This window comes from Brassica napus, chromosome C7, assembly GCF_020379485.1.
Source record: "Brassica napus cultivar Da-Ae chromosome C7, Da-Ae, whole genome shotgun sequence".
NCBI classification, from domain to species: Eukaryota; Viridiplantae; Streptophyta; class Magnoliopsida; order Brassicales; family Brassicaceae; genus Brassica; species Brassica napus.
In genome coordinates, this window is record NC_063450.1 from 40,228,138 (window position 1) to 40,249,002 (window position 20,865).

General features: G+C 36.2%; 5 protein-coding genes across 7 annotated transcripts; 2 read left to right on the forward strand and 3 right to left on the reverse strand.

Moving 5' to 3' along the window:
* Window positions 1-104: 104 nt before the first annotated feature.
* On the reverse strand, window positions 105-2,055 carry LOC106391424 (putative rRNA methyltransferase YlbH). Of its 2 annotated transcripts, none has more exons than XM_022705717.2 (9): window positions 1,806-2,055; window positions 1,634-1,722; window positions 1,436-1,531; window positions 1,237-1,341; window positions 1,044-1,148; window positions 835-973; window positions 635-750; window positions 488-544; window positions 105-415 (listed from the first exon to the last, which is right to left on the reverse strand). In XM_022705717.2, the coding sequence occupies exons 1-9, from the start codon at window positions 1,963-1,965 to the stop codon at window positions 338-340; spliced, it is 945 nt and encodes a 314-aa protein (XP_022561438.2). In that variant the 5' UTR covers window positions 1,966-2,055; the 3' UTR covers window positions 105-337. The 2 variants fall into 2 exon arrangements, with proteins under 2 accessions (XP_022561438.2, XP_013687514.2); XM_013832060.3 differs by having other exon boundaries at window positions 1,436-1,534; window positions 1,806-2,054.
* An 84-nt stretch (window positions 2,056-2,139) lies between these two features.
* LOC106395254 (transcription factor MYB35-like) lies at window positions 2,140-3,494 on the reverse strand. Its single transcript, XM_013835762.3, has 3 exons — window positions 3,215-3,494; window positions 2,995-3,124; window positions 2,140-2,910 (listed from the first exon to the last, which is right to left on the reverse strand). Exons 1-3 carry the CDS (start codon window positions 3,492-3,494, stop codon window positions 2,262-2,264), a joined length of 1,059 nt encoding a protein of 352 aa, XP_013691216.2. The 3' UTR covers window positions 2,140-2,261.
* A 181-nt stretch (window positions 3,495-3,675) lies between these two features.
* Window positions 3,676-5,804, reverse strand: LOC106391422 (probable prolyl 4-hydroxylase 7). Its single transcript, XM_013832059.3, has 8 exons — window positions 5,607-5,804; window positions 5,413-5,499; window positions 5,267-5,324; window positions 5,033-5,137; window positions 4,636-4,693; window positions 4,361-4,536; window positions 4,230-4,290; window positions 3,676-4,116 (listed from the first exon to the last, which is right to left on the reverse strand). The coding sequence occupies exons 1-8, from the start codon at window positions 5,711-5,713 to the stop codon at window positions 3,815-3,817; spliced, it is 954 nt and encodes a 317-aa protein (XP_013687513.2). The 5' UTR covers window positions 5,714-5,804; the 3' UTR covers window positions 3,676-3,814.
* Window positions 5,805-6,540: 736 nt separating this feature from the next.
* Window positions 6,541-7,047, forward strand: LOC106395760 (60S acidic ribosomal protein P2-5-like). Its single transcript, XM_048762153.1, has one exon. It carries the CDS (start codon window positions 6,592-6,594, stop codon window positions 6,931-6,933), a length of 342 nt encoding a protein of 113 aa, XP_048618110.1. The 5' UTR covers window positions 6,541-6,591; the 3' UTR covers window positions 6,934-7,047.
* A 10,899-nt stretch (window positions 7,048-17,946) lies between these two features.
* Window positions 17,947-20,082, forward strand: LOC106391419 (AAA-ATPase At3g28510). Of its 2 annotated transcripts, XM_013832056.3 has the most exons (2): window positions 18,340-19,054; window positions 19,761-19,882. In XM_013832056.3, the coding sequence occupies exons 1-2, from the start codon at window positions 18,382-18,384 to the stop codon at window positions 19,880-19,882; spliced, it is 795 nt and encodes a 264-aa protein (XP_013687510.2). In that variant the 5' UTR covers window positions 18,340-18,381. The 2 variants fall into 2 exon arrangements, with proteins under 2 accessions (XP_048618109.1, XP_013687510.2); XM_048762152.1 differs by having other exon boundaries at window positions 17,947-20,082.
* The last annotated feature ends 783 nt before the right edge of the window (window positions 20,083-20,865 follow it).

The following is a 20,865-nucleotide window of genomic DNA, read 5'->3' on the forward strand; positions in this document are numbered from 1 at the left end:
AGTTCCTTACCAAAGTAGAATAAATTAGAAAGAAGGATTCCAAACATACCTCAGTTAAGTCACTTTCATAAAGGTTTTATCTAAGTTAGAATAAAACATTCATAAACCTTTGCAAAAGAATATAACCTGAAAGTCTGAGACCGTAAGAAAAATGTGACAGGAAGAAACAAAAATGAAAAAAAAATGATCTTGTATATTTATTTATTTATTTACAGCTAAAACAAGATACTCTAGTATTCAAAGGTTGGAACAAACTATAGCTCTTCAATCCCAGCCTTTGTTCAATGCCTTTAAACGAGAAAATGGCCACAAGTGACTGCTGAGATTCACTGTGGATTCAAGATTTTCTTGGCTTTTGAGCCCATTTTGGTCCATATATAGCCAGATGTGTCCGGCCAAACCTTCGATCAGTCATCTGTATGAAACATCTCTAATCAACATTCCTTCAACCCCATTTCATTACACAACCAGCAAGGGAAATAGTTACCTTTTCAAGGCATCCGCATGAATCAAGCATTGTGGTTCGTGAAGGGTACTCAACCACCTAAGACCAGAATACGCCCATGTGAACATGACAAACACATGGTGACGCAAAAACACTATTAAGATGGTTTAAGAAGGAAAGCTAACTCACAATAAACGTATTCTCGCCAATTGCTGGCGACTTAGAAACCTGATCCATCAGAACCTCATAATCAACCTCCATGTACGGTGGTGTAACGCTGATATAATCAAATGCTCCATCCTTACCTGATAGTAAACAAAATAATATTAAAAAAATGCTGAAAGTTTTGCAAAAAGTGAATAACATCTTCAAGGCTAGACAAGACATGCCTACTAATTTATCTGCACGTTCCAAGAAGTTTTCGACACGAGCAGTGTGTATAACCGAAGCTTCAACAAACCCAGTGTGTTCCAAGTTCGGCTGCAGAACATTTGAAACAACCCAAGGATCCATCTCAACAAAGTGTGCCTGTGGAGAAACCAAAGAGAGAATCAAACAAGATCATACAAAACAACTTTTTATTTATTTATTTTGTTACCTCAGAACATCCTCTGCTGATTGCTTCGATGCCAACGGATCCTGTACCGCTGTACAAATCCAACCACCTCCCAGGACGTAGAGACGTTGGACAACCACCAGCAGCCTATTAGAATTGGAATGTTCATCACACAAAACAAGTGAAATCTCTAATCTCAGATGATATGATAAGCTCCATTACTCATTGCTAATACCTGGAGAATGCCAAAAGCTGCACCTTTGACAACTTCCATCATAGGTCTAACATCCATCCCCTTGAGAGAAAGCAACTTCTTTCGTTTGGCCGTTCCTGCAAGAACCTAAAACAACTCCACACATTGAGGCAACCAAACAACACAAACCCACCCCCAAAAGATGCTTTTAAAACACCAAGAAACAAGAGCAAAAGCACACCTGAAGTAACCTATGAGTTGTTCTCGGCTGTACAGCAACAACCTCTTCCTCCTTTTGACTGTTCCTTCCACTCCTTTCCTCTTCTTTTCTTCTAGACTTCTACAACGTATATTGAATTAACCCAACAGCAAGTCAGAAATTTTCCACAGCTTTCAACAACTGTATCAGATAAGAACAGAGGAGAGATGAGTAATGAACCTTAGATTGAGAGGCAAACTCATTAGCATCATAACCATATCGTTCCAGCAACAGCTTCTTATCCTCGCTTGCCAAACCAGCTCCTATATCTGATTTCAAAATGAACCCACAAGGTAATTAAACAAAGAAGTCTATATGTATTTGAGTATTGAAAGAAACAAACTTTTCACACTTTTACGGCTCGAGGCGACGGTGACGACGGGTTTCCGAGAACGCAGTGGAGTAGAAACACTGAAGAGTTGAACTTTGTGGAAAGAACCCAGATTCTTACTCATGTCAATGTTGATTCCAAGTGGAGAGACTATGGGAGAAGATAACACTACGACCGCCATAGCTCTAAAGGTTTCGACTTTGGAGCTCGCGTGAATGTTAAAGAGCTTAGCACGAAGGATATGAATAAACTAAGACCCTCTTTCTTAGCCAGAGGGTGTCTATTTCTCTATAAAAGTAGTAAACTTATTTGAGTAGAGACTGTTACATAATTGATGAATCCCAAGAAACTTGGATAAAGAGGAGAGATAATATGACTTATTGAAAAACTAGATGAAAGTAGTTCTTGAAACATCATAAAACGTCGAATTTAAGCTACAAGAGAAGCAACAACAACAAGAATAACAAAAGGAAGGTTCTAATAATCGAAATCATTCAAGAGTTGAGGAAACTGTGACAGCATTTCTTGGTCCTTATCCAATATTTCATCCACAAATGAGCTCGCGGAATGGCTGTTGAAGTTTTCGTTCTGGTTTAAAGTGAGGTTGCTAGTAGCTGCGGATCCCACTACTTGTGTCTGAGAACTCAGTGGTAAAACCGGATCCGAGAGAAGGTAATCACTCCAGCAGAATGCTTGAGCCCCTTGGTTTGGCTGCGTGATACTAGCAGAAGACGACGAGGAAGAACATGAAGATGTGGCTCCATTGAGTGGAAAGTTTGAATGGTTAGAGAAATGGAATTCAGATGAAGTGGGATGAGTAAAGATCATTGGAGAGTTGTGATAGCTCTCATGGCTTGTTGCGTTCCTCATCATTTCCCAAGCTGAGTTGGATTGTGTGAGTATAGAGTTGTTAGATGGTTCTGTTTTGAAGTTTCTGACAAAAAAAGGTTCGGATGAGTTTCCATGGCCACTAATGTTTCTGAACTCGGTAAGGACCTGAGAAACAGGTTTATGAGTCACAGGATCTATCCCCATTTTCACCAGCCTCTTCTTCAGCTTCGTGTTCCAATGGTTTTTCACATCGTTGTCTGTTCTTCCTGGAAGCTTTCGCGCAATCGAAGACCACCTGAGAGCATCAGAGATTGTTATTATTAGTAGAGTTTGATAGATTTTTTGTCATTGTTAAAAAGTTAGTTAGCAATTAGGTAACCTGCTGCCAATGATTCTGTGACACTGAATGATAAGCTCTTCTTCTTGGGGAGAGAAGCTGTCATGTTTAAGGTCAGGTCTTAAGTAATTAGTCCATCTCAATCTACAGCTCTTTCCACATCGATTCAGACCTGCACCCAAAGTAAAAAAATAAAATATAAACTCAGACTTGTACAATGAGAGTTCTTAGAAAGAAAGGAGAGAGACTTATGAACAAAGACCTGCTTTCTTGGGGATCAAACTCCAGTTTCCTACACCATGGATTGCAACATAAGCGAGGATCTTAGCGTCTTCTTCTGCAGTCCAGAGACCTTTCTTGACATTTGATTTGTCACAACATGGAGGCCTTCCCATTTTTTGTGGGTTATTCAGAGACAGGAGAGAAGGAGAAGATGCTGTAGGGAAGTGCCACAAGAAGGGCTTTATGGAAATAGAATGATGCAATGCAAAAGCTCTGAGACTTGTCCAGAGAGAGAGAGAAATAAAAGGTGAGGATCTCATGCTTGAAGGCTCCTAGTTAACGGTAATTGCATGATTGTTACACTTCATTAGAAATATAAGAGTCTCTATGTGCATGACGTAGTTTAGACAACTATCATCTCATGTACACTACATCATGTATATTATTAATACATAATCAGTTATCATGTATTCCTTGCTTGAAGTTGATGATGCAAATAAATTTAACATGTAACCAGAGAAACTTATTATTATTCTTTTTAGTATGTGTTCAAACATTTTTCCTTACATAGACCAAAGGTTTTTTCTCTACACAAAAATTTTCAATCATTTAATAAGAGCTTTTGATTTTTACTTGGTTCTTAAGATGAGCAAGCTTTGCAGCTCTTTCTGCAATATCCCTGGTCTGTTTCTGAACCCACCATGTAGGCTGGATTCTTCTTACATTCCCCTGCCTTTGCCCATTTCTCGCAGCTCTCGTTCTCATCCACACACCCAGTTGTCCTGGAAACGGGCCTTTCGAACGACTTCACATGAATCCATCTGGTTGCTGACCATTTCTCTCCCTCAACCACTGGACAGCTTCCATGTAAGCTGCTCGGATCTGTTGTTGCATTTGGATGAAGATTGAAGAATAGCAATGCATCCCCTTTCATCGGTTTCACTGCAAAGATACACACACTCAGATTGAGCAATATACAATTTGGAAAGATAGAATCATACTTAAAGCAAACGCATGTTGGAGAACACATGAAGTACACATGTATGTGTTTCTACCTGCATAACCTTGTTTGGCACATTGGGTCCAGCTATCGTCTTTGGGTTGAGCTGTTGCTCCCTTCAAGAATGTATGAATAGTGTTCAAATGAGGTCACTCAAGAAATGAAATCCAAATCATGTGATATTACCTTCCACATGGGAAAGACTGTTTCTCCACCCTTTTTGACGTTGGACAAGTACATCAATACAGTGGCGATCCGATGACCACCAAGCTGTTGGTTTACTTGGTCGTGAAAGAAGTCAAAATGCGGTTCATATTTTTGACCGTTCTCGTAGTGCAGTATTTGCATTGATTCTCCATTTTCTGATAGACAACACAGGTAAAGAAAAAGAAGAAGAGATGAGTGTCTTTCTGCTACTAAAGATAAAGTAAGAAAAGTATACATATGCCTCAAACAAATACCCTCGGGAAGAAAAGTCCACGCAGCAAGTTTAGCCTCGACATTAGCCACTATATCATCCTGCACCCAACACAAAATCTTTATCATACATGCTTTCAAGCTCAAGGGTCAAAAAAATCAGTGAATCACAGAAAACCTATAGCATATGCAAATTTTCATTCAAAACCACTTTGTCTAACCGCATAAGAAGAAGAAGAACATCCTAGCATCAGTAATAGAGAAGCTAGCCAAAAAGAATGCATAGAAAATCAAGAACAGACAACAACATAATGATAAATTTCAACTGATTGAAACCACAGCTTCTTCTAACGTATCATTCCGAAACCTTTACAAGAGCCAACAACATGTTTTGCTAACGGATTTGCACACGTTGTGAGTAATAGAAACTGAAGCTCTCACCTGTCTTTTGGAAAGAAACATTCCAGAGCTTGTGCGCACTTCACTCTCCACGCTCTTACCTGAATCATTATCCGCAACCATTGACTTCTCAAGCTTCCCTTTCGCCTAAAAAGAACAAAAGTATCTAAATTCAGCCACACAGTCTCACAACATTACATGATCATCACTAAGTCCTCAAACAAACAAACAAACAGACAAACAAAAATAATCAAGAAGATGATTGATTGATTGTACCAAATTGATGAAATGATCACATTCCTCATCTGTTAAAAGTCCCTTGTACAAAAACACCCTGCAGAAACCCATCACATACTTTTATAATCAAAACAATAAAAATTTAGACTTTTTTTAAAAAAGCAAAAGCAACAAACAAACAAAACCTAGGAGTCCAAGAGAGCTGAGTGACACGAGTTGGATCAATAACTAGAGACGAAGCACTCGTCTTCTGCTTAATCACTGTCCCTTCTCTGCCCAACCCAACCAATTAAAAGAAAAAAAAACAAATCTTTATCAGTCAAAACAATGCGAAAAAACATCATTCATCGTAGAGAGAGAGAGAGAGAGCCAACCTTACCTTTTACTACTACTCCATCGAGAGATGAATCTGATGGAAGCAGAGGAAATTTGAGGGAAAATCAGGATAAGACTTAGCGAAAACGCGAGGAAATTTCGAGAATCCATTTTTCCCCTGCTGAGAAAAGAGAAGACTTTTTTTTTTTGGTGGCGAAGACCAGACGTTTAGTAACGAATTTGTATTCTTCTCAATTCTCAACCCCTCAACTATATTCTTCTTCTCAATTTGTTCCCGGTAGTTTTGAAATCTTACAGTTTCATCCCCTTTTTAAAGTTATTAAATGACGGTAAGCGAGTGAGGGAGCGCCAGCTGTAATTTCCTGCCTTCCTTTTTAATTCCCTTTAGATTTTCTTTAACTCTTTCTTACCAGACAGCATTTTAAAAATTGTTGACCAAAAAATAAAATAAAGTTTTGTAAGTTGTCAATAGCCCTTGTCAATATCAAATTCATGGTGGATTAATGTTTTTTTTTTTTGAGATCTGGAGATTATTTTGGATGACATTGATAAAGATTAAAGACTAATTGGTATCAAACTGTTGACGAAATAATTGGGTTCTGTAAAACTGAAGTTTCTACCAAAGAAAAATTAACTATTACAATATTTCGATTATCAAAAATAACTAAATAATTCGTTAGTGGATAAAATTTTAAAGAAATCATTGTTGAATTTTTTTTTTTCGTTTTTAATATATGTTGTTTATGTAATAATTGATTTTCGGAGTTTATGTAATAATAATATTAGTGAAATTACTTTACCGGAAAAGAAAAGTTCTCCACCAAAGCAAGTTCCAATATTAGTGGGCTTATTACATTAAAGTTCACTAACAGAATGGGCCCATTAACGGCTCTCTTTCGTGTAACGTACGTCCGAAAAACCCTAACCCTCCTCATTATGGGGAAGAGACTTCTTATAAATACACAACTTTGCCCTAGCAGTCACTCGCTTTATTTTCTTTCGATTTGCAGAGAAGAAGAAGAGGAACGATGAAGGTTATCGCTGCTTTTCTCCTCGCGAAACTCGCCGGGGACGAGAACCCAAACAAAGGTGATCTGAAGAACATCTTCGATTCCGTTGGAGCTGAGTTCGACGAGACGAAGACGGATCTCTTCTTTTCTCTGGTGAAGGATCACGACGTGACGGAGCTGATCGCGGCTGGGAGGGAGAAGATGGGGGCTCTATCTTCCGGTGGTGGAGCTGTTGCTATGGTGGCTGGAGCAGGAGGCGACGCTCCTTCCGCGGCTGAGCCAGCGACGGAATCTAAGAAGGTTGAGGAAGAGAAAGAGGAGTCGGATGATGGTGAAGGCATGATGAGTCTCTTTGATTGATTCTGATCTTGTAAGATCTAAACAGCTTTTTATTTTGTTTTTTTTTTTTAATGTGGGATTCTATGGATGGATCGTTGTTGCTAACCTTCGGATAAGTTCAATATTTTAAATCTATCTGATGCTCGAATTATGACTCGTCTTTATAATTACCAAGATCTCTCAATCGAGTTAACAGACATGCAAACCAGACATGCATGCTGGTGTTTAGGATGTTTATTTCGTTTATTATACATTATTATCCTGTAGACAGACCACTTGCATCTGATCCTTGAACCTGACAAGCTTTCAGATTTGAATGTCACACACCTTGAAACAATCAACATACATGCCCATTGCAAATCCTAGATACTGACATTGGTTTCAGGATAAAGATGTTAAAGTGAAACCCAAAATCTAATAAGTTATAAATAAAACTCCACCTTGGGGGTTTTTACTTGGGAGAAATCCATTGTATATAGACAAGGAACTGGTTTTCTTCCTTCCTAATACTCAAAGAGTAACTTAGAAACTAACTGTGAAAAATATGCTAACTTTTGAGCTGCTCTTGTTTTTTTCCATTAATGCCGATTTTAAAGCTCTCTCTCTCTCTCTCTCTCTCATTGAGTGTATAATGGAAAAGGCCGCAAAGATTTTGACGAGTTTTCTCTTTGTATTGTGAGAAGAAATTCTGCGTTTGTAGTTGATGATCATGATGATGGTCTAAGCTTGCGCCAAGAATTACTGCTATAGCCACTTTTGTGTTGTCTTTCCACTTTGTTCTTAATGAGCCTTTTTGAAGCCCAATTTCTTGATAGTTTGGAATCCTCGTTTTGGGTTACTGATATTTTAGTTTGGTTAAGCTTTTATTCTTTCCGGCATTAGTAAAAGGCGTTTCGCTCCGACACGCCGGCATAAGCATTTTATAATTATTTATTAATATATGAATTACTAATTAAGAAACTATAATGATAAATTGTTGTTTATGTTTACATTTGAATTTTTTTACGTATTATAAATTTTGTATACTATAATCATCATTAATAATTTAGTTTTAAAAATCACTCAATACTAGTTGATGTCTCTCACCTTGTGCAGATTAATATATCAATACATCTAACAATTTTTAATTCTAATTTTTTTAATAAAATAATAATAATTAAATTAGATACAAATTTTAAATTATTATAAATTATAAAATTTCAATATTCATATTGGTAATCAATTTATTAAATTGTATTATTTTGTTTCATATTTTTATTTATGTGATGCAGATTTTGGATCAAAATCTTTTTTATAGTAATAACTAAATTAGAAAATTTTGTATGTGAAATTAACACATATTGTATTTGGACTAAAAAGAAATCATGTGGTACTATAACGATTATAAAAAATCACAAATATAAAACATTAACAAATAACAATAGTTTAGGAATGTTCAATCTGGTAAAATCAAATTATTCAAAACCGAACCAAATCGAAATAGAGAAAATAGTCTGGATTTGGAAGTACCGAGGATGTTATGTTTAGAAAACATCAGTATATGAATATGGTTCAATATATTACGGGATCAAACCGAATAAACAAAAGAAACCGATTAATTCGGATATATTAGTATACTTATATATAAATTTTATAATAATATGTATTTGATCAATATTTTCAGTAAAAATCAGAGAAATTGGCTATAATATTAGTCATTAAAATTATAAAATGAAAGAAAAGTAATGATGATATTATAAGTAGATATTGTTAATATCTATTTATTAATCATGATAATTATATATTAAAATATATTTAAAAAATATTAGTATATATATTGGTAAACATGTTAATGTTTATTAATTATTTTAAATATCATGATAAATATATAGATATCAAAATAAATAAATTAAATAATAATATTAATTAAACTAATGATTTATCATATAACTATGGAAAAGATGAAAAATAAGCAAATTAACTAAATAAACTGATTAATTCAGATATATTAGTATACTTATATATAAATTTTATAATAATCTGTATTTGATCAATATTTTCAGTAAAAATCAGGAAAATTAGCTATTAGCTAAAATATTAGTCATTAAAATATAAATGAGAGAAAAGTAATGATGATATTATCGGTATATATTATTAATATCTATTTATTAATTAAATGTCCTAAATATCATGTTTATTATATATTTTTTAAAAATATTAGTATATATATCGGTAAAATAGGTTCATGTTTATCATGATTTTAAATATCATGATAAATATATATATATCAAAAAAAAAATATTAATTAGACTAATGATTTATCCTAAAATCATGGAAAATATGACAAGTAAGCAAATTAACTAAAATCATGGAGAAGATGACAAATAAGCCAAATCACTTCATAAATAATAATATAGATTATCTTTTCAATTATATAAAATTAATTATTTTACTTGATTAATATTTAGTTCCGTGTTTTCTATTTTTTAATTTTTAATTTTTATTATAAAAAAATTGCATAAAACACAATATATAAGAATTATCTTTTTATTTTCAAATATATTTTTATTTTTTATAATTCTTATTTTTATTAATTTTAATCAGTTATCTAATCAGAAAATTTGAAATTCGTTTTACCTTTTGACTAATTTATATATTTTATTCATTAAGGACATAAACGATGTTAACCGCTCTAACTTTTAAATTGAGAGCTCGAATGCGAAAATAACTTTCAAATAATAGTATAGATACTCCCCGTTTTTAAGTAATTATTTTTTATTCTTTTCTTGTTTCACAAATATAATGTTTATATTTTTAAAATAAATTTATATATATTTTAAAAAATATTAATTGAAATTTTTTAAATTGATTAAATATTGTTTTTTAAATTTATTAAAAATGTATAGTAAATTTAAATAATAAATTTAATTATAAACATTTATTTTATCTTTAATATGCGTGAATACTTAGAAAATTTTATTTTCTAGAATATTGGGAATAATAAACTTAAGAGTACAACAAAAGACTAGTTAACATATATTTTTGAGTTTTGACTATGTGTCAATTAATGGTTTATTTGTGTAATAACCAAAAAAAAATTAGCTTTTTACGACGAGGATAGATAGATAGATAGAGATAGATATAAAGAGAAAAGTAAAGAGATGGTAGTTTTGGTTACTTAGCAAATTCGGATTTTTTGTGGTTATAAAGTGCAATTTCTAATAAGTTAATTAGTCAGAAGCTTTAGTTATGTTTGGTTTATTTTTGTCGGCTATGTTTGACTGCTTTAGTCACGTTTTTCTGCATACCCCATCAATATTCCAGCGAGTCCATTTTGATTGTAGCTCTAATTCCATTGACGTCATCCATGCTGCTCTAAGCACACCCGCGTATATTAACAGATTAAATGACATCAGTTTCATATTTAATTAATACTATGCAATTTTCGCTTTTACAAGGGTTTTTGTGATTATTTAATTGATTAGCCGTAAACCATTTGTTACTATTTAAAGCTATAATTGTGTTTTTTCTTATCGTAGTTTCGTGAGTATATAATCTGCATGTGGTGTTGTGGTGATTGATTAACTTAGGGTTCTAGGATGTAAATGTAATTTCATAGAGATCTCTGCTTCGATTATAGTTGAAGATAACGGATTAACTTGAACCTAATATATGTTCAGATCCAAATTACCACTTAATGCACATAAATAATAATATTTGTAAAAGTGAGAATTGAATGTAGATCATAAAATCTACACTAAAAATTTGATAGTGATTGGGAGTTCAATATAGGGAAGAAATAATGTGGACAACGATATCCTCAGAACACAACGATATAATCAGGTGTGAGTCGTCGAAAATAGACTATATTCGTAGGTCGAATATCATAGAGATATCGGGAGAAGGAAGCATCGTGACTGAACTCGGGATCAAGCTGCCTACGTACCCTTCAAGGGATAAAGTCTAAACGTAGTTTGGTTATCATCATCTCGAAAGAGATATCGGTTTCACTGGTCTCGAGCGTGACATCGACTTCTTCGGTTCTCGAGAGAGACGTCGGTTTATCTCTTACCATCTTGGACGAGAGATCGTTTGAGTTTGGTCGGGAAGTCTTTAGGAACACAGGGTTCAATATCGGTGAACAAGGACTCGTGTCTTGTTCATTGTGGTGGAGAGAATTCGACGTTGTGAGCATTACGTAGACGTCATTGGGATGGCGGTGAAGAATGATATGGTCTCAGGTGAATGACGCTATATCCCTCAATAAGCCATAATCCTCTTTAATTAAATAGGAAGACCGTGAACAATTGTATTCATGGTCGTGAGCCCTCGTGAGCTCCAAAAGTGGGATCCTTGTGAAGATAACTTTCATGTCCTTTTATAGGACTTTCTCTACATATTCTTTTGTTGTTACACATGCTCCTCATCTTCAGCTTTGACATATTCTCGCGTTGAATGAGACCGAAATTCTAGGAGGTCGACAACTAACATATTTGATCCAATCTAGAATAGTAATCAATGCCCAATATTAATGGAAGAGATTTGTACCAAATTTCGGTCCAACATTTGCCCCCCAGTTCTTCGAGTAAGGTGATGAGGTCGGAGAACGGAAAATTCTTTTAACAACTGAAGCCACGTGGCTCCGAATCAACTTTCCTCTAGAGAGTTCGTGAAGTCGTTCGCCGTTTGGTAGCGAGATCGTGCAAGAGAACTTGTCCTGTTTGTCGTGATCAAAATGTGAATTCGATCTCAGCTATTTGGTGTATTATATCAAGCCGTTTGATGTTCGTTTGATCACTAAGTGATCGATTTCGTTTATGTTTGTGGGTTAAGGAAATAGTTCGAAGTAGTCTGTTTGAGACGCCGCACAGAAGACGAGAGTTGGATCGAGTTCGCGGTTTCACAAATATGGGTCGAGCTTGTCAACGGAGTCGCTTATTTGAAAAGCATAGAGAGTTATTTTGATCTCTCATGGTAGATGGGATTTTGTGATTGAATTTGTTTCTGTTTATGATTTTTTGATGTGAGTCTAGTTGCTTATTTCACGTCAACTCGAGTTTGTGTTAATATTTTTGTGTTTGTAAAGGTGTTGGAGATATATATAGTCCCAACGAATCACTAAGTCAATGCAAAATGATTGGATACACGTAGAGAGTGAACGTTTATTTTGGTTCGACTATAGGAGCGATTTGTATCGCTCGTCCTTGGGATGTTTTGCGAGATAGAAGCTTATCAGAAATCTAACTCGCGGGCCGGTGGTGGCCTAAGGACGTGGTTTATCGATGTTGTTTTTTGATATGAAAGATGAGAGTTTGGGTCGTTTGAGACCGTGTGGTAAAACTCGCTAAAAATTTGAGCTTGTTTAAAGTTGAAAATAGAGTTAAAGGATATTTCGAGCCAATTGAGACCGAAAAGTGAATCTCAATAGTAGTTCGAGCTACTGGTAGCTTGAGAATAATGTATAAAACATTTTGCGGTTATATAACTTTATTTATGAAACTTGTGATTCGAAATAGTGATTTGAATTTGATAATATATAGGTTGTAAAAGTAATGCGAGAATCTATTCTCTGATGCAATGTATTTATGTGTAAATAGATTAAAGATAATTATTTACCGACATGGGCGTGTTCTGGTTTTAACGACTGCGATCTAGCGGATAAGAATGGTGTTGGATGTTTGATTGGTTTTTCCTTGTGGAGTTGATGAGAAGTTGATGCGGCTGTGAATTATTATTAACTTGATGTGTGCACAACTCATAGTACGCCATCGTGGACCATGTCGCGCTTACTGCCTCTTGCTGCTTTTCTTTTGTTTGGAAATATCGTTTAGACAACATGTGATCTTAGAATATTTCTGCGTGGTTTGTCCAGATTTATTGTTTTCCTTAACAGGAAATGATCAGAGCCTTTTAGTGATGCTTTGGATTTTGTTCGTGATTTTCCACGATTCGTTATAGATAAAATCTATTTGCTTCTTCTACGGAAAGGGATATACTGGCCCCTTAAGTAGTTCGAGATCGTTTGAAGTCAAGCGTTCGATGGCTCTTTTCATAATGAAGTGGATGGATTTGTCACTTAAGGAGTGTAGAATGCAAGGGTTGAGCTTTCTTTGCGCCTCTCCGGTATTTTTGTCTCGATCAGCTTGATATCGTGCCTCGAGAAATATATTGAGCATGATATCAAGCAGATCGAAACAAAAATACCGTAAAGGCGCGAAGAGCTTGTTCAAAAGCTCACTATCGATCTGAGAGTGTAAAGTTTCATTGGCTCCTTGACTTCAGCTCTTTGGGAGTTGTGTTGGTCGATATTCTTGAGGAGTCGAACTCGGCCACTGAGCTGCTAAGGTTCCTTGGACATATGGCTCATTGTTTTCGTGGAGCAAGATCCAGTTTCGGCTCCTCGAGCTTCTGCATCAGAGATTGAACTCGATGCCATTATTGGAGGAGGGCGACTTGTCGATCCTTCGTGTTTTTTCGAGCTCGTTAGAGGTCGAGTCGGTCTTATTTTTAACTCGGATGCAAGATCAGTATTTGCTTAATGATAGTGGATATATGTTTCATACAGTTCGTATCTGTGTCATTAGGGTTTCGGGAGCTCGATAGCTCGAGGGATTTTTGCGTTGCCTTTGGTCGGTCAAATTGATTGGAGCGTGAACTGGTAGGCTTTCGCGTTCGAGCTAGCTGATCCAGTCTTTGCCCAGTTTATTGAGACTTAGGCTGTGGTGGTTTGATTTGGATCGTGGTGCTGTCGAGATGCTTCTACGGTCTCGAAATGTACGGATCGTAAAATGAAAAATTCGGGAGCACCTAGAGATTCTCCGTGGCTCGATCGTGTTACGCCAGTGGCGCTCAAATAAGACAAGTCATCGAGATGATATGACTGTAAATAGTGTCTCTCTCTGATCTTTGGTCTTCGTAGTGGGACATTTGTCTTAATTCACGACTTCTATTTGTTGGAAAAGTCTCTCGGCTCTTTTCTTTCCTTTTGAACAAACTAACAGTTGAAGGGTTGATGATAACCGTTTTTTTATCCTTTGGCAGGATGTTGTCTCCCCAGTTCTTCAAGTGAGGTGACGAGGTTGTAGAACAGAGAAGCCTTTAATCATGACTCTGAGCTCCCTTTTCTTTATTGAGAAGTTTTCCTCATTGGTCCTAAGCAAGCCATGGGATTCGTCGGTTTTAAATGGTACGTCGGTTTTGGTTAACGAGTTCGACATCGTGATCGTGATAAAAGATCTTGTACCCTTGTTCGTCTATCATAGTTATAATATGATCTCAGCTCTTATTATAATGAATACGGGGATTTTCTTATGTTGTAGGAAGATCGTAACGAAATGGTGTGTCATCAACTTGAGATCTTGGTTGGTTATGTTCGTAATGGGAGAGAACCGCTTCCATCGAACACATGACTGTATTTGGCTCTCTTTAGCTAATGAGAGTTTCCTGGTCGTCTGTTTATAATGCACATCCACTTCTCGTTTGCTTTTCGTGCGGCGAATATCAATTATTGAATATTTTTTTTTTCTATAAACAATTAGAATAATTTAACGCCAACAATCATATGATGATAGGGGTATGGTGATCTTTTTAATGTTTTCTCTTGAGCGTTGAGAACTCTTCTTCGCTGGAAGGTGAGATAGGGGTGCTTGTAGTCGTGGTTGCCCAACTTGTGAGCTTTCGTTCATGGATGTCGTGTGGGTAGCAACCCTAGTTCAAGTCTCTCATGATTCGATTTATAATCATCTCGATTGAGACATCGATTTTGTCGCCTTGAGTCGGAAGCTTTCTTCATCGTTCTCGAGTAAGATATTAGCTTCATTGGTCTCGGGCAAGACATCGAGTGCATGTAAATATCATCATATGAAAACGAGCTCTTACCCTCATTCATTAGTATGAGCAGGTTCATTTTCATAACTTTCTTATCTTCAGCGAATAGAGAAGAAATTATTCATTGTGAAGAGTAGTAAAGAAATGCATCTTGTTTTCTTTTCGTTGAATAATCGAGTGGTGGGGGAAGCGTTTAACCATTATAAAACATAATGTTTTAATTACGTGGGAATGAAGTATTCATCCAAGTCGCTGCTCTTGCTGAGCGAGGGGAATTATCTATAACTCACGAGCTCTTCAGCCTTGGGATGTCGTTTGCGGTAAGTCTCTCTCGTCAAACTTATTGTAGTGGTGATCCCATCTCATTTTGATGGTTTTTTTACTTGTTCTTCATTTTCTTATGAGTGCCCGTGCTCTTGTCTAGCAAGAGGGTGGAAGAAAATTCTTATTCTCAAGGTAGTAATATCGTTCTGCTAATATTTCTCTCCATTCTTGGTTTTGTTGAGTTGCTTTGTCGGATGAAGGATTATATTCTGGCCCATTACGTTACCGTATTTGACTTGTGAAGCGAATGGTGAACATGCTAATGATCTTTAAGACTCGGGCTCTTCTTATTTGAAAAGTTTGTGTCTTTGTTCATTGTTATAATGAAAATATGATTCGTTTCTCGTTGTAGTAATGACACGTTTTTACTTTGTGCATCATGCATAGAATCGAGTGTCTTCCCTCCTCAAATAGTCTGAATCGTTTTGTTGTTAATAATCACGTCTAGGAAGACATTGTTTAATGAATGATCGATCGCACCAGGTCGGGAGGACGATTTAATCAGTCTTGAGCGAGAAATTAGTTCAGTCTCGAGCGAAACGTTTCCCTTCATCAGTCTCGAGTAAGATGTCGGCCTTATCAGTTTCATTGTCTCGAGCGAGACGTTGGCTTCATCAGTCTCCCGGTTTCTTCAATTATCTCCCTGGACAAGACGTTGGTTTCATTGGTCTCGAGCGAGACCGAACGACATGAAACTGCTATATTCCTTCTTTGAGTTTTGTTGATAAACGTTAACCTTCTACGGCAATGTGTTCGTACTAAAGGATTGATATAAATTTTTCTCCTTCTCGTCCAACCAATCACATGGTGGAATAGGCTATTTTTTATTTTATAATCCAATGAGAGACACGTGTTACCTTCGGTGTTGTTTCTCTCGTTGAACCAAAGAAGTCTTTAGGGGTTCGTGCTTCTTCTTTGGGAAGTAGAGAAGTCTTCATAGTGAAAAATGTCTACGGTTTTGGCTCCTTGAGGTCCATGAATTCTCGTTTGTGACCTTTTCATCAAACGGTGGCGAGGATATTCCTTGTTTCCATTTCGGTGTTTTTCTCCAAGAGAGATATGGTGTAATCGTCATAAAAAGAGGAAGTCAAAACCAATTCACAGGGCATATAGGACTATCTTTTTTTGGTCGAAGAAGATCCTCATTATCATGAGATCATAATAATTTATTTCTGTTTGTTTACGATTTTCTCTATCCTTCAATGGGAAGTCTCGTTGAGCTGATTTTCTGGAGGAAAGATTCTGATCTGGTCAAATACGTGACCGTGTCGTGAAGAAAATAACGAGCACATTGGTGGTCTTTAAGAGCTTGTACTCTTCTTCTTCGGAAAGTGGAGAACTCTGATCTCTAGACGTCTCTTCGATACAAATATCGAGCTCTTGAGGGTCTGTCGTACTTAGTTTTTTGTACACATTCCGAAACGTGCTCGAGGTATTGCGTTTCGGCCTCTTTAGATTCTTCCTTGCCTTTGATCATCTATTGATTGAGGATTCCTACTCGATTCGTAGTAAGGTCTTTTTCTTCGCCTTGTTCTAAGACCATCTTCTGTTGACAATCGCTTTGATGCATCGGTTCAGTTAGTAACCTTTCTCGTGTTGGGCGATCATTTGACTGGACCCGAACTCGGGAGGTCTGGCTATCAAAACTCGTCGTCGGTCTCCTGCGGTTTAAGGGCATTTATCGGTGAAATTCGGCGAGATGAATTATTTTTATCAGTAACAGAGATTCAATTTGGCTGAAGTCGGAATTGAATCTCATGTTCTGTTTCTAGTTATGATCGAGTAAGATCGGTGTCGTCATGATGGGATGGTTCGTTTGTCGCGATATTGGACACCATATGAGATGGATCCACTTTCGTGCTTACAAGCCTTAGATCGGGTTCCTAGCAAGGATGTTTTTCGTTTCTCTTCCCCACTGTCGGCGCAAAATTGTGGATCCTAAAATCTATACTAAGAATTTGATAGTGATCGGGAGTTCAATCTAGGAAAGAAATAACGTGGGCAACGATATCCTCAGAACACAACGATATAATCAGGTCTGAGTCGTCGAAATGGACTATATTCGTAGGTCGAATATCATAGAGATATCGGGAGAAGGAAGGATCGTGACTGAACTCGAGATCGAGCTGCCTACGTACCCTTCAAGGGTTCAAGTCTAAACTTAGTTTGGTTATCATCATCTCGAAAGAGATGTCGTTTTCACTGGTCTGGAGCGTGACATCGGCTTCTTCGGTTCTCGAGATAGACGTCGGTTTATCTCTTACCATCTTGGATGAGAGGTCGTTTGAGTTTGGTCGGGAAGTCTTTAGAAAATCAGGGTTCAATATCAGTGAACAAGGACTCGTGTCTTGTTTACTGTGGTGGAGAGAATTCGACGTTGTGAGCATTACGTAGACGTCATCGGGATGACAGTGAAGAATGATATGGTCTCAGGTGGATGACGATATATCCCTCAATAAACCATAATCTTCTTTAATTAAATAGGAAGATCGTGAACAATTGTTTTCATGGTCGTGAGCCCTCGTGAGTTCCAAAAGTGGGATCCTTGTGAAGATAACTTTCATGTCCTTTTATAGGATTTTCTCTACATATTCTTTCGTTGTTACACATGCTCTTCATCTTCAGTTTTGATCTATTCTCGCGTTGAATGAGACCGAGATTTTATGAAGTCTACAACTAACATATTTGATTTAATCTAGAATAATAATCAACGCCAAATGTTAATGGAAGAGATTGGTACTAAATCTCGGTCCAACAGTGAGGTTTAGCTCTTAGCTCTTTCATAAACGGACAAAGGAAAAAGGTTTAACGTGTAGTCGAAAGTGTACTATTTTACTACTAGACTTATATATAATATAACAAAATAAGAAGTGTAATGATTCCCTGATTAAAGAAAATTTGTGGCTCATACTTTATCGAATTTTATAAAATCCTGTAAAACATATAAGTGGCTCCTCGCATGACGCCAGGAGCAAGAATATTCACGGATTTACCTAAAAATTTTAAGATCGTAAACGACAAGACCCTAGTGACGTTATTTATTAAATGTAATAAACCCTAAAAGTATATTAAAACTACTCTTAAAACTAATTATGAAACTAAACAATATCGTAACGATTCCACATCACAATAGTATTTTTTACAAATGTATGCTCATTTTCCTGTAAATTAATTAGATATTTCGTGGCATCTTCCTCGTTAGTGTATTATAAATAGAGGCAATTGAGCAATTAAACCAAACCAGAGCAAACTTGCAAAGTCTCAAGAGAGTTAAAAAAAAAAAAAAAAGAGACACACAAGCAACTGGTCTTGAGACACAAGAAACCAAAAAAAAAAAACATGCTTGATACCGCAGCTATATGGGGGATAACCGGCACGACGGTGACGAGCTTCATGTTCATTTGGGCGATATACTCACAATACGTCCCTCGCCATCTCCGAAGCTACATAGAGAAATACGCATACAAGATGATCGGATGGGTCACCCTCTACGTCCACATCAAGTTCAACGAGTACACGGACGAAGGTCTCAAAAGAAGCGAGAACTACGACGCGATACGCAACTATCTCTCAACCAACTCCGCGGCTCGTGCCCTGAGGTTAAAGGCAGACGAATCCAAAAACAGCAAGGCCTTGGTGCTCAGCATGGACGACCACGAGGAGGTTGAAGATGCGTTTGATGGCGTGAAGGTAAAGTGGTATTCGAGTCTGAAGGAGATTCAGACACAGTCTAGTGGTTATGGTCGAAGCAGCTCGGGGGAGAGGAGGTTCTTTACTCTTACTTTCCATAGACGACACAGAGGGATGATCATTGAGAGTTATATAACTCATGTTTTGAGAGAAGGGAGAGAGATAGGGTTGAGGAACAGAGAGAGGAAGCTTTTCACTAATAACTCGAGCTCAGAGTGGTATGCTTGGAGGTCCGGTAAGTGGAGCAATGTACCTTTTCACCATCCCGCGACGTTCGAGACTTTAGCTATGGATCCAGAGAAGAAAGAGAGGATCAAGAAGGATCTGATAAAGTTTAGCAAAGGGAAAGATTATTACAAGAAGGTTGGGAAGCCGTGGAAACGAGGCTATCTCTTGTTTGGTCCGCCCGGGACGGGGAAGTCAACAATGATATCTGCAATAGCGAACTTCTTGGAGTATGATGTGTATGATCTTGAGCTAACCACCGTGAAGGATAACTCCGAGTTAAAGAAGCTGTTGCTTGATACTAAAGGCAAGTCTATTATTGTGATTGAAGATATTGATTGCTCTCTTAACCTCACGGGTCAGAGAAAGAGTAAGAAGGAGGAAGATGAAGAAGAAGAAGACGAGGAGGAGAAGAAGAAAGAGGAAGAGAAGAAGAAGAAGATGGAAGGTGAGAAACAGAGTAACGTGACTCTCTCGGGGCTACTAAACTCCATCGATGGGTTATGGTCAGCTTGTAGTGATGAGAAGATTATTATATTCACAACCAACTTTGTGGATAAGCTTGATCCTGCGTTGATAAGGAGAGGAAGGATGGATAACCACATTGAGATGTCTTATTGTCGGTTTGAAGCGTTTAAGGTTTTGGCTAAGAACTATTTGGAGATTGAGACGCATGAGTTGTATGGAGAGATTGAGAGGTTGCTTGAGGAGACCGACGTGTCGCCTGCTGATGTTGCGGAGACTTTGATGCCGAAGTCTGATGAGGAAGATGCGGATGTTTGCATCAAGCGTTTGGTTAAGACTGTGGAGGAGGAGAAGGAGAAGGCAAAGAAGCTGGCTGAGGAAGAAGAGAAGAGTAAAGCAGAGAGGCAAGAGAGAAGGAGAAAGAAGAAAGAGGAAGCAGAGGAGAAGAAGAAGAAGATAGAGGAAGAAGCCAAGAAGGAGAAGTCAGAGGAAGAAGATAAGAAAGTTAAGGGTTCTGAAGAAAATAGTGACCTTCATGAGAGCAATGGTACAAACTAAGAAGATACAAGGAAAATAGCCCAATAATGTATTTTGTCTATTTGTGGTGTACCAATACCATGTAAGAATATGATGTTATATAATTTTTTATTATATTTAAAAGATTGATGTTTTATATTTCAATTAATGAAATATTTTTTTTTAGATCAAATATTATTAATTTTATTATATAAAGTTTGGTTCCTCAAAGTTGCTAATTAACACGATCGCGACACATGTCAATTATATATTTAAGATTGTGATATGGGTTAAATTATCTCATAATTAAAAAACAATATATATATATATATATATATATAATTAATATATATATATATATATATTTGATAATAACAAAAATGAATTTTTTTTATAAATTATTAGAAATCTTATTTAAGAGTAATTTCCATTTTTTAAATCTTAAACAAAATATATTTACAAAAAAAATTATTTGATAGTAATTTTCCTTTTAATATTGTTACATGTATTAAAATATCTCATGATTACAAATATATATACTAAGATACAAAATGAATTTTGAAGAAAAAATAAAATTTCAAAATTATTAAAAAGTAAGAAAAAAGTAAAGAGTGTTTAATTGTAGTTTTCTTTTTTACAATTTTAAAAGGAATACCAGTTTTTCTTTTCTAAAATTCTAAAAAATAGATTATTGTAAAACATTATTAGATAGTAATTTTCCTATTAAAAATTTGACATGTGTTAAAATATCTCATTAGATATATAATACGATATTAAAAATGAATTTCTGTTTTTTAAACGACAAAATAATTGCAAAATAATTTATTTAATAATAATTTTCTTTTTCTTAAATCGTATAGGAAAGATAAATATAAAAATATCTGATAGTAATTGTCTTTTTCAAAAATCTTAAACATAAGAAAATTG

Bases quoted from the DNA above. Each gene is read 5' to 3' on its own strand.
- LOC106391424 (XM_013832060.3), bottom strand. From the start codon at position 1,965: ATGGCGGTCGTAGTGTTATCTTCTCCCATAGTCTCTCCACTTGGAATC. The intron at 1,723-1,805 runs GTGTGAAAAGTT...TTTTGAAATCAG, and splicing joins CGTCGCCTCGAGCCGTAAAA to ATATAGGAGCTGGTTTGGCA. The intron at 751-834 runs GCATGTCTTGTC...GTTTACTATCAG, and splicing joins ACGTGCAGATAAATTAGTAG to GTAAGGATGGAGCATTTGAT.
- LOC106395254 (XM_013835762.3), bottom strand. From the start codon at position 3,494: ATGAGATCCTCACCTTTTATTTCTCTCTCTCTCTGGACAAGTCTCAGA. The intron at 3,125-3,214 runs GTCTTTGTTCAT...CTTTGGGTGCAG, and splicing joins TTTGATCCCCAAGAAAGCAG to GTCTGAATCGATGTGGAAAG. The intron at 2,911-2,994 runs GTTACCTAATTG...TGATGCTCTCAG, and splicing joins CACAGAATCATTGGCAGCAG to GTGGTCTTCGATTGCGCGAA.
- LOC106391422 (XM_013832059.3), bottom strand. From the start codon at position 5,713: ATGGATTCTCGAAATTTCCTCGCGTTTTCGCTAAGTCTTATCCTGATT. The intron at 4,694-5,032 runs GTGAGAGCTTCA...TGTTGGGTGCAG, and splicing joins TGTTTCTTTCCAAAAGACAG to GATGATATAGTGGCTAATGT. The intron at 4,537-4,635 runs GTATTTGTTTGA...GTTGTCTATCAG, and splicing joins GTGGACTTTTCTTCCCGAGG to AAAATGGAGAATCAATGCAA.
- LOC106395760 (XM_048762153.1), top strand. From the start codon at position 6,592: ATGAAGGTTATCGCTGCTTTTCTCCTCGCGAAACTCGCCGGGGACGAG.
- LOC106391419 (XM_048762152.1), top strand. From the start codon at position 18,382: ATGCTTGATACCGCAGCTATATGGGGGATAACCGGCACGACGGTGACG.